Source organism: Molossus molossus, unplaced genomic scaffold (assembly GCF_014108415.1).
Source record: "Molossus molossus isolate mMolMol1 unplaced genomic scaffold, mMolMol1.p scaffold_m16_p_16, whole genome shotgun sequence".
Classification (NCBI taxonomy): domain Eukaryota; kingdom Metazoa; phylum Chordata; class Mammalia; order Chiroptera; family Molossidae; genus Molossus; species Molossus molossus.
This window is the reverse complement of record NW_023425351.1, coordinates 71,144,491-71,156,988: the sequence shown is the minus strand read 5'-3', so window position 1 is coordinate 71,156,988 and position 12,498 is coordinate 71,144,491. Positions and strand designations below refer to the sequence as shown.

At 55.8% G+C, this 12,498-nt stretch overlaps 1 protein-coding gene across 1 annotated transcript in view; it reads left to right on the top strand.

Annotated features, from left to right (window-relative positions):
* FAM135B (family with sequence similarity 135 member B) overlaps positions 1-12,498 on the top strand; it is a 92,343-nt gene that overhangs the window by 70,619 nt on the left and 9,226 nt on the right. The window contains exons 11-12 of the mRNA XM_036264156.1: positions 2,113-2,267; positions 9,030-11,034. Of these exons, the coding sequence (XP_036120049.1) occupies positions 2,113-2,267; positions 9,030-11,034 (2,160 nt within the window). The remainder of the gene's footprint in view (positions 1-2,112; positions 2,268-9,029; positions 11,035-12,498) is intronic.

Sequence of the window (12,498 nt, the reverse complement as noted above, 5' to 3'; positions counted from 1 at the left end):
GTGATCTGCAGATGCGGCTTCTTGTGCTGGGCCTGGAGGAGCCCAGGAGAAGCCAAGTTGTGAAGCAAGGCTGGCTGCTTCTAGTGCTGGGCCTGGGGCCTTATCGAGAGGTATGGGGCTGCTTGTTTGAGAGATTTTAGGAAACTGTGAGGCAGGATCCAAGACAAGCCAGTCCTATGGTAAAGCCTTTGGAAACAGCTTGGGTGGGCCTGAAAGTTGGGTGGGGCGGGGCCTCAGGGAATCACGGGGTGTGTATGTGTGTGTGTTGGGGGTGGTGGTGGGGAGGAGCAAACAGTGTGACCAGGTTGCTGGAGTCCCAGATATGGCGGCTGTCTGCTGCCCCAGGGAAGGGCTCACCGAAGGAACATCAGCCTCCGCCAGCACGCTGTCCAAGAGAAAGCTCCCTCTCCAGCTCTCATCCAAACAGCTCAGTTCTTCCCTGTATGTCTCTGGTCCCCCTTAAGCCGCCTCCCCTCTGAGCTCAGAGGGAGCAAATCTAAGTAAGTTCGTGCACGGGCCCTTTAAGAGGAGCTGCCTGGGGCTCCAGCCGCCTCAGCCTCCCCGAGACTCAGTTCCTGCTGGTTTTCCAGCCAGAAGTGATGGGGATTCTCTTCCTGGCACTGGGACCCTGAGCTAGGCCTGGTGTGGGACGGGGACCCCTCAGTGCTCAGGGAGGACCTTCCCAGCCGAGGGTGTGGGACCAGCCCATCCGCCTCCGCCCCTCCTACCAGTCTCATGGGGCTGCTTCTGCTTCTTTGATCTCGCGGTTGTAGGCCTTCCATTCAGCTGGATGTCAGGTGGTTCTGAACGATGGTTGTGTTGTAGTTTAGTTGTAATTTTGATGTGGTTGTGGGGGAGGCAAGACCGCGTTTACTTACCCCCCATCTTGACTGGGAGTCATCAATATACTTTTGTAAGACACTGAAAACTGGACCAAAGGTACCAGGCTCCGATGACCGCTACGAAGTACGGAATTGACTGCACAAAATTCTGGGTTTGGGTCCTTAGAGAAGGGTCGAAGAACGATGGCGTGGCAGCTGCCTCGGGGCTCTGAGGAGGAGAAGGCACGGTTAGGTTTCAACTGGGAAATAAGGACATAAAACGTACACAGTCCTGTGCATGTGAAAATTCATGCACACGGGATCGTACATGCATACGTGTTCATCTTCATGGCCTGAGAGTGCTTTGGGCCATGTGGAGTTCCACAGCTGGAGACCTGTTCTGCAGGGGCTGATGATTGACAGGCCTGGGGACAGGGGTGGGGCCAGGCTACTCCCAAATGCGCGACAGACAGACAGACAGACATGAGCTGTGCACGCTCGAGTCTTCTCCCTCTTTTCCCTGTGAAAGCGCGCGGGCATCGAGGGAAAAGAGGGAGTGTCCGTATTTTTCCTTCCAGGAGAGGAGGCAGAAATAAACTCGCTCCCTTTTGCGGGAAGTTGAGGAGAAGGGAAGGAACGGTCTCTACCGCCCCAGCCTTTGAATTAGAAATTCCGATTATTTTAAACTCAGGAACCAGATTTCTGCTGGGGGAGGGCATTTGAGTCATGGAGGAAGAAGATGGGGCGCTGTTGAAACGCTGTGTTGGGGAACTAGAAAACGTGGTTCGTGAAATAAGGGAACCTACACCCAACTGAGGGTGCCAGGGTCTGCGCAGTAAGCAGGAAAAAAGCCGTTTTAGATAACGTTTAACTGAAGTGCCACAAATGTGAGTCAGACCCCAAGTGCTGTGAGTGGTTAGAGAGGTGAGAGTATAAATACACAGATTTCAGTGTTCCCTCCCACGTGTAAGCTTCCTAGCCATTTGGAGATTCAGCCCACGTGCCACTGGAACGGCATGTATGACATCCCGCCGAATGGGCGATAGATGCCCTGTGTTTCGCCTCATCACACGATCTGGGACCTCCAAGCTCTGCCCAGACCAGTTCCAGCACAAGGCAGACAGACGGCGGCGGTGGGGCTGGGGGAGAGGGAGGGCGGACAGACAGCCAGTTTAAGAGTCTGTTGGGCATTTTCTGAATGTTTTCTGGGGATCAGGGGATGGGGCAGCAGTTTGAAAGCACTGACCCTTCCCGGACGCTCACTGTGCCCACCCGGCCCGTGTGTTCCCAGGACCCAGTCCCACAGCCAGCTGTCCTTGGACATCCGGAGCTCGGAGTACCTGAGCACCATGCCCCCGCTGCCCGCCGAGTGCCTGGACATCGACGGCGACGGCAGCACCCTGCCCGTCATCTTCGAGGACAGATACGTGGACTGCCCTGCCACAGGTGCGTCTGCTTCAGAGACTCAAGCGTGAGGCTTAGCAGGGAGTTCCGGCCGGTAGCGCTAGTCACGTCCTAGCTGCAGAGGGACCCGGTGGGCGCAGGAGTTTCTTAGTTCACCGAGGAGAGGCAAGAAAGTAAGATCAAGTTAGTTGCTGGAAATTACTTCTTCCAGTGAGGTTGACAAATCAGTGTCACCACAGGACGATTGTAGTAGGGAGCCCCGTCCCCACTCCTTCTGGCGTGGAATTGGACCACGTGCCGAAGCGTTTTTACCTGCAAAACAACCAAATTCTCCGTTATCGGAGCACCGGGAAGAGAGCCTTTCTTTTTTAAAAATTTTTTCCCCCTTTATTGATTTTAGAGAGAGAGGAAGGGAGAGGGAGAGAGAGGTAGAAATATTGACGAGAGAGAACATCGATTGGCCACTTCCTACATGCCCCCCACTGGGGATCGGGCCCACAACCTGGGCATGTGCCCTGACCGGGACTCGAACCGGCGACCTCCTGATGCAGGGTCGATGCTCAACCAGTGAGCCACACCGGCCAGACGGAGATCCTTTCTTACCTGCAATGTGCATTCAGATAGAAATCCTTTCTACTGGAACCTGGTGGCCTCCAGTCAGGCTGCTGTGCAGGGCTGGCTCCATGCCGGGACCCAGGCAGGGGTTCGAGAACATGGGCTGCTGGAGCACACGGAAGAGTGGGTGAGTGACTCGTTCCTGGGAGGGGAGAATGTGTCTGCGAGTGTGTGTTCACACACGTGGGTTTTGCTGGTGTTGCCCAGTTCCTGACTGAGCTGACAGGTCACCGGGAGCGAGCCTGGTGCAAACCGACTGGGCAGCTCTACATGGGGTCCCAGCGAGCACTTCAGACGGCAGTTCAGTACCCCCTCAACCCTCCAGGGACCAGAAAATGCCCAGCCCTGTGCCAGTCACAGTGCACAGTTTTCATTATATCAACCTGCTTCACCTCAGCAGAGCCCCACTGGGCGGTGGTATGTGTTTTAGCACTTTACTCCTATGACAAAAACCTTGCAGGCCCTATTTCACAGGGGAAACTGAGGCACGAGGCGTCTGCGGGTGAATTAAGGAGCACACAGCTTATAGAAGCCGACAGGCAAAGCCAGTTCACCCTGGTCCCGGAGCCCACGCTGCCTGCCTCGCCACCTTTGTGAGGCATCATGCTCGTGTGCCCATCACCGGAAAGGGGGCCCTGATGTCAGAGCACCTGCCATCTGAATGCGTAGGGTGTTTTAGAGTCTAGGTGACTTCCAAGGACAGTGCCGCCTTGCAGAGGAATGGGGCTATTTGGGTCTCAGCTGTACCCTGACATCTAGTGGCCACACGGCATATGACGGCTAAAATGTCCTTGCAGCCAAGCCAGTGGGTGGAAAGGGCTTAACACTTTGCATTGAGACCCTGTGTGCATGCACATAGACATGCTCCTCTTCAGCAGAGTTTTATAAGTTAGCTACTAAAATTTTCAGACCTTCTAATATTATCATTATTAGGCTTGGTTGCAGGGGGCCTTCTAGTCTTTTTTTCTAGACAAATGACTAGCTACCCCATCAACTTGTGGGGACAGTCACAGTGCACAGTTTTCATTGTATCAACCTGCTTCACCTCAGCAGAGCCCCACTGGGCAGCATTGGCTGGAGAGTCAACCTCTGTCCATCGGGTACCCCCTGCGCCCTTCCCTACTGCCCTCCAAGTCAGTGCCCTGGGGTCATCCCTCTGCCCAAGCATCGTTCCGTCTCTACACAGTGGTTCACCACCACGTCTCTTCGCAGCGTCTGTAATGTGGTTGGGACGTGGGACGGAGCTGAGATGGGGACCCCGGTGCTGACAGGCCCATCATCTTCCCCAAGGCTCGGGGACGCCTGCCTGGCTCCCCGACACCTTTGCCCAGACCATCCTCACCCCCATCCCAACCAGGTTCCCACAGCGATCCATGTCCCCTGGCAAACTCCAAGGCTGTATATGACCTGATTCTTATGCAATGTCATTTTTTGTAAAGTTATTGTTATTGTTGAAAATATTGTAAATGTCCCCCATTTTCTCAATGACTAAACACCTGCGCCCTGATTCTTTAATCCCAGAACAAAAGTATTAGTAAATCAGGAACTATTTTCTACTTCTTCAAGGACTGGGCTGCTTTAATACTTAAAAATCAAAGGGAAGTGATCAGATTTGTATTTCTTTCCTTCAGTGGAGTGAAAAGGGGAATAAAAGAGCTGCATTTGCATATTAAACAAAAACATCTGCTCATCAGCTATCTCCATGGCTGGCACCCGGACTCCCAGGTTACCTTGCACACCTTCACCAACGACCTTCACTCCGCTGCTCCCCCTCGCACCCCTCCTCAACCCTGTCCAAAGGCAATCGAGCCTTTTACTAACCTAATCCAACCCTAACCTAACCCTAACCCTAACCCTAACCCTCCTCACTACCCTGTCCAAAGGCAATCGAGCCTTTTACTAACCTAATCCAACCCTAACCTAACCCTAACCCTAACCCTAACCTTAACCCTAACCCTAACCCTCCTCACTACCCTGTCCAAAGGCAATCAAGCCTTTTACTAACCTAATGCAACCCTAACCTAACCCTAACCCTAACCTAACCTCAACCCTAACCCGAACTGAATAACCTTAACCTAACCCCAACCCTAACTCTAGAACTAAACCCAATCCTAACCCTAACCCTAACCCTAACCTTAACCCTAACCCTAACCCTAACCCTAACCCTACCCTAACCCTAACCCTCCTCACTACCCTGTCCAAAGGCAATCAAGCCTTTTACTAACCTAATCCAACCCTAACCTAGCCCTAACCCTAACCCTAACCTAACCTCAACCCTAACCCGAACCTAATAACCTTAACCTAACCCCAACCCTAACTCTAGAACTAAACCCAATCCTAACCCTAACACTAACCCTAACCTTAACTCTAACCCTACCTTAACCCCAACCCTAACCCTAGCACTAACCCCAATCCTAACCCTAACCTTAACCCTAACCCTACCCTAATCCTATCCCCAACCCTAACTCTGACCCCAACCCTAACCCCCACCCTGGCCAGACTCCCTGGATGTGAATCTGTTCCCACAATTAGCAACTGCATGGAATTGGGCCACAGGGCTGTGCTTTCTCCCCCAGAGCCGCTGCGAGTCCTGGGGAATCCTCCCTGGAACACGTCCAGGCGACTGGCCCCGAAGAAGCTAGGAACGGATGTCCAGTAGCCTACTGTCGGTGTCCGGCCACATCCGTTCTCTGAGTGAGGTCCTCCGCTGCTCTCCTCTTGGCTTCTTGTCCGAGTGACAGCAGACTTAACCTCTGACAGCACTGGGCCCCCTCACGGGGCTCCCTAGGTCTTGTCTCAGCTGTCCAGGATAAATCTGATAAACCCTTGACTTCTGTCCCAAGAGTCCACCCATCCGTCCGCTCCCTGTGACATAAAGACCAGACTCCACACTGATGTGGCATCCAGGTCCTCCACGCTGTGGGCTTTCCCGACCTCGCCTCCTACTTCCTCCGGCCACTCCTGCTTCGTCCACGTGGGGTCTAACTGGTGCCGGCCCAGATGCGCACCCCAGACCGTGGCCCTGCCCACGCCTTCCCCTTCCTAGTGCTCACTGTCCTCGGAGGAAGGTTCGTTTGTATTCTCCAGGACACAGGCCACATTCTTGTGGCGGGAGAACCAACCCTACTATTGCTGCATATATTTTTCAATAAGTTTTAAATCCTTTAAAAGCAGAGACTGGCTCACTATCGTAACTAATCCCTACGTTCCCTGTGCCCAGTACACTGCCTGGCACAGGGCTTTGCTCGTAGGGTATGTGAGTGCACCATGCACGGACTGAATGGCGCTGCAGGGTGTGAGTGCATTGTGCACGGACTGAATGGCTCTGCAGGGTGTGAGTGCACCACGCACGGACTGAATGGCGCTGCAGGGTGTGAGTGCACCGTGCACGGACTGAATGGCTCTGCAGGGTGTGAGTGCACCACGCACGGACTGAATGGCGCTGCAGGGTGTGAGTGCACCGTGCACGGACTGAATGGCTCTGCAGGGTGTGAGTGCACCGTGCACGGACTGAATGGCACTGCAGGGTGTGAGTGCATTATGCACGGACTGAATGGCACTGCAGGGTGTGAGTGCACCGTGCACGGACTGAATGGCACTGCAGGGTGTGAGTGCACCACACATGGACTGAATGGCACTGCAGGGTGTGAGTGCACCGTGCACGGACTGAATGGCACTGCAGGGTGTGAGTGCACCACACATGGACTGAATGGCGCTGCAGGGTGTGAGTGCACCGCGCACGGACTGGATGGCGCTGCAGGGTGTGAGTGCACCGTGCACGGACTGGATGGCGCTGCAGGGTGTGAGTGCACCGTGCACGGACTGGATGGCGCTGCAGGGTGTGAGTGCACCGCGCACGGACTGGATGGCGCTGCAGGGTGTGAGTGCACCGTGCACGGACTGAATGGCGCTGCAGGGTGTGAGTGTACCGCGACATGGACTGGATGGCGCTGCAGGGTGTGAGTGCAACGTGCACGGACTGAATGGCGCTGCAGGGTGTGAGTGCACCGTGCACGGACTGAATGGCACTGCAGGGTGTGAGTGTACCACACATGGACTGAATGGCACTGCAGGGTGTGAGTGCACCACACATGGACTGAATGGCGCTGCAGGGTGTGAGTGCACCGTGCACGGACTGAATGGCACTGCAGGGTGTGAGTGCACCGTGCACGGACTGAATGGCGCTGCAGGGTGTGAGTGCACCGTGCACGGACTGGATGGAGCTGCAGGGTGTGAGTGCACCGTGCACGGACTGGATGGAGCTGCAGGGTGTGAGTGCACCATGCACGGACTGAATGGCGCTGCAGGGTGTGAGTGCACCGTGCACGGACTGAATGGCGCTGCAGGGTGTGAGTGCACCGTGCACGGACTGGATGGAGCTGCAGGGTGTGAGTGCACCGTGCACGGACTGGATGGCACTGCAGGGTGTGAGTGCACCATGCACGGACTGAATGGTACTGCAGGGTGTGAGTGCACCGTGCACTGGAACTGAATGGACACTGCAGGGTTGTGAGTGCACCACACATGACTGAATGGATGCTGGCAGGGGGTGAGTGCACTGTGCACGGACTGGATGGCACTGCAGGGTGTGAGTGCACCGTGCACGGACTGAATGGCGCTGCAGGGTGTGAGTGCACCGTGCACGGACTGGATGGAGCTGCAGGGTGTGAGTGCACCGTGCACGGACTGGATGGCACTGCAGGGTGTGAGTGCACCACACATGGACTGAATGGTGCTGCAGGGTGTGAGTGCACTGTGCACGGACTGAGTGGTATTGCAGGGTGTGAGTGCACTGTCCTTGGACTGAATTATGCTGCAGGGTGTGAGTGCACCGTGCACGGACTGAATAGCGCTGCAGGGTGTTAGTGCACCGTGCACGGACTGAATGGCACTGCAGGGTGTGAGTGCACCGTGCACGGACTGAATGGCGCTGCAGTGTGTGAGTGCACCGTGCACGGACTAAATGGCGCTGCAGGGTGTGAGTGCACCGTGCACGGACTGAATGGCACTGCAGGGTGTGAGTGCACCGTGCACGGACTGAATGGCACTGCAGGGTGTGAGTGCACCGTGCACGGACTGAATGGCGCTGCAGGGTGTGAGTGCACCGTGCACGGACTGAATGGCACTGCAGGGTGTGAGTGCACCGTGCACGTACTGAATGGTGCTGCAGGGTGTGAGTGCACCGTGCACGGACTGAGTGGTATTACAGTTACATTTTTTCAAACTGGTACAGTTGATGCGACTCATTGCCTTGGCTCTGTTGTGTTTCTGTTCTACTCTTCATTCATTTATGAACACAGTGAGTTACGACGAGGCAGCCTTGGGATATAGGTATTCCTAACACACAACTCCTCTCTCCAGTGGGGACAAGCAGGGCACCGTGGATTGTAGCCTGGTGTGAGGAGGGCAAGCTGGGAATTTACCACAGAGGATGTGTAATCTGCTGCAGAGTGTGGGAACCCCCACCCCAGGAAGGGAAATTAGCGTAGTCTCTCAAGACGCAAAGAGCATGTCCAGGTAAAGGAAGGTACACCTCTCTGTTCTCATTCTCGGTGCTACATTTCACTGAAAGGCAGGAGGTGACGGTACCTCAACGTCCCATGTCATTTTGAAGGAAGTGTCTCAGTGGTTTACCTCATGTTCACGTTTCATGGTGATTATCACCCTCTAACTTCTATTAAAACCATAAGGAGGATTTAGGCTTTTTAAGGAAAATAAAAGGCCAGCGCCTCTCCCTTTTCTGTTTGGTGTGTGTGGGAATTGAACCCTCAGTGCCCAGAGATTTTTATTGGGGTTCCGTTTTGCCGGCGTGGGTGATGTCGCTGGCAGCATTGCTGGACTCAGCCCCAGCCCGCCTCCCCCCTCGGAGGCTGTGCGGGGTGGCCTGGCCCAGAGCCCGGCCCAGGAATCACATGGCTGGTCTTCCTGGCGCCGACAGCCCCTCCCTGAGCCCTCTCCAGCACCAGCCGTCAAGGGACTCGCCAGGAGCCGTGTGGCCACCGTGAGCTCGCGGGGCTCAGGACTGGAAGACCCTCCTGCCACTGGGAAGTTGTGGGAATGCAGAGGCCCCTCCCAGGAACGGCAGGGCGCCTGCCGAGTTCTCTATGATACAAGCAGGCATCTGGGCAATTTGTGAACATAGATTCTTCCCCTCAGCATGTTCTTTCTCTTTTTCTTTCTTTTCCGTAGGGCACGGTTTGAGTGTCTACTCTAATTTCGATGTTCCAGCAGTGAGTCCCACAGAAATGAGTCTAAATGACAGCGAAGGGAGCCAGACCGTCGGCAGGATGCCACCTCTGAGGAGACGCCTCCTCGTGCCCGCCCTGCAACCAGCCCGGAGGGACTCTGAGGAGCAGGGCACGGGCCCTCCGGCGCCAGGAGGGGACGGGGCCGCCCTAGGCCAGGCAGACGTGCGCTCGGAATCTCAGGTGCATCTGATGGTCGGTGAGTCCCGGAGCCGAGCAGCCTCGCCTGACGATGCGTGTTGGACGGGCCACAGGCCTGATGCCGGAATGCGGTCACGGGCCGATGGCGACCTGCCCGGGGGGAGTCCCAACCCAGAAGACGGCCAGGGCCCCGCGCCGGCCTGCACTGACGTGGCGTCTAGCGATAAGCTCCCCTGCACAGCCGAGCCCACGGTGGTCCTTAGTGGGAGTGGGCGCGTCCCAGATCACCCTGAATCCGACAGAACTCTGCCGAGCAAAGGGGCAGCACGGGGGAGTCGTCCAAACTCTCCAGACAAAGCAGCGCTCCACGAGTCAAGAGCTCTAGGGAGGGGAGCAGACCCAGAGGGTAAGACGGGGCTGCCGAGTCTGAAGCTCTTCCCCAGTGACCCTTGTGAGCCCCGGAACCCTACTTGGAGGGATCCCCTGGAGGTCAGGGGTTCCCCGAAGGCCTCCCACGCCGAGGAGCAGGAGGGAGCGTCGGTGCTGTCGGGCGTCATCAAGAGATCTTCCTCCATCATCTCCGACTCCGGCATTGAGAGTGAACCAAGCTCCGTGGTCTGGTCCGAGGCCCGAAGCAGGGCCCTGGAGCTGCCCGGCGACCGGGAGGTCCTGCACCTGCTGGTCCGCAGACACGCCCAGCACAGGGACTCCCTGGAGGGACACACGGAGAGCAACACCAGCTTGCCCAGCGGGACCCAGGCCTCCCTCACCTCCATCAGCTCTTTGCCCTTTGAGGAGGAGGAGCGGGAGTTGGCGCTCACCAAACTGACCAAGTCGGTGTCAGCACCCCAGATCAGCAGCCCAGAGGAGTCTGCCGAGGACGCGGGCACCACGCGGCGAGAGGGCGGCCCCGCTGGAGCTCCAGCCGGGCACCCCCAGAGCACGGAACCCCCGGGACACTGCAGCCGGCCCAGGAGTGGGGGCTCTGGAGCCCAGGACACTGGGGCCAACCGTGCCCTCGTGGGGCTGACTTCAGGTGCTGACAGCCAGCAGGGCCCTGGTTACACAGACGTCCCCAAAGACAAAGAGCTTCACCTGGATCCTCCAGGACCCTGTTGTCTTGACAGCAGGGCTGAGAGCCCTCCGGGCGTTGAAACCAAAGGTCTTAATTTAAAAACACCACTTGGCACAGCGCTGGACAGCCCTGGGAGCAGAGCCTTTCCCGGGGCAGGGATGGAGACCCCCGAGGGCACGGCCCAGGCCCTGACTGTGGGGGGAGGGGCTCTTTCCAACAGCCACAGCTCAGCGGTCGAGAGCCTTGCTGGCCAGAAGGTGCTGGACCTGAGCGGTACGTCAGCGGGTGAGACCATGGACCTGGATGCCACAGGGGAGGGGAGCAGCCCTCCTTGCGTGGCGGAGGAGACGGCACCAGGCAGAGGGGCGGACGCCCTCCGGGACGTGGGACCTCAGGCAGGCACGGTGGGCTCCGCTGTGCCTCACGCCACTCACTCCCAGGTTCTGGGACCCCAAGAGCCCAGGGCAGGCGCTTCCATCACGGGGTCCCCCCTGAGTCCTGCAGAGACCTTCTCTTCGGACAGTCTGAAGGCCGTGGAGGTCGTCAACTTATCCGTGTCCTGTACGGCCACGTGCCTCCCGTTCTCGTCTGTGCCCAAAGAGACCCCTGCCAGGGCTGGCTTCTCCTCCAGACAGACCCCCTTCCCCATCACGCATCAACCGCTGGGTTCCTTTGGGGTTGTCTCCACCCATTCCAGCCAGCTGGAGGACGAGGTCAGCGAGAGGATGTTCAGGTGAGCTCGCTGGCGCCACCGGCCCCGCCCCACCTGTTAGTTGTCTTCTCATTGAAATAAGTGATGTATTCACGTCACAGAAGTCCCGTGTAGAACAGTATAACGAAGTAGGAATCATCAAGTTCATTTCTTACATGTGACCACGACGTAAGTTCCCCCACACTGCTTTCTATTTGCACCTACATCTAGATATTCTTTTTATGCAAAAATAGGATAATTCTGTACACACTATGTTTTGTTTTTCCCCAGCCCAATATATTGGAAACAAGCTTTCTGTGTTTATGTCTATTTTTGCCTTATCACTTACTGTTTCAACAATACACCATGGGAGAGATGTATTGTGATTAATTAACAAAATCCTTTAGAGATGGGCATTGAAGTTTCTTGTTTCGTTTTTATTGTGATAAACAGCTCTCTCACGAGCATCATCGCAACTGCTGCCCACTTCGCGTGGACGGTTCTCAGCCTTCAGGGAACAGATGCCTTCCCCGGGGGGGGTGCCTCCTGGGCCCCTTTTGTGTGGTTCCTAAGTTGATCATTCCTTTGACAGCATCCAAATCCATCCCTCATTCTTGTGTGGGGCTGGTGTGCCAATGGCTGCCTCACCTCCAAACCGTACGTTTGATTAAGTATATTATAGAATCATTTTTTTTTTATCCTCACCCGAGGACATTTTTCCATTTTTTGTTCAGATAGAGCGGGAGGGAGAGAGAGGAAGAGAGAGAGAGAGAAACATCGATGTGAAAGGGACACATCGAGTGGCCGCCACCCGCACGACCAACCAGGGCCGGGGACAAACTGCAACTGAGGTACGTGCCCTTAGCGGGAACCGAACCCGGGTCTCTCTGGACCGCAGGCCGACACTCCAACCACTGAGCCAAACTGGCCAGGGCAGAATCATTTTTTTTTAAAGCAACCCATCTTACTCTCTTGCAAAAATGCTGAAGAGTTACCTGTTATGATATTTTCAACACAAATCGCACAGATGAGCACACTTCCGATTGCTGTTTGATAAAGATCATTAAATGTCGATTAAGGGCTCATGTCACCAAGTTCACGAACAGTCCTGGCTGTGATGGTATCCGCAGTCTAACGGGAGATGCGAGGAGAGAGATGCCCCTGAGGGCCGTTGGCCAAATGGGGTGGTTTCAGTATGCACAGCGGAGCCAGGGCAGGAGGAAGGACCTTACTGGGCTGGGACAGTGAGAGTGGATAGAGGTGGTGGCCAGGAGAAGCTTTCTGAAGATGCCACCTAAGCTGATGATGATGGGGTGGGGGGGTGACGATATGGCTAGTGACAGATACGTTTTTCTTTTCTTAATCCGTTTCAAGTGTGGTCTGAGCATTTTGCATAGATTATGTCTGAGCATATTGCATAGATAATATACAACGCAGCTTTATTAATTAGAGGAGGGAGTCATTCCCCTTTTACACATGGAGACATGGAATGCAGAGAGGTCACAT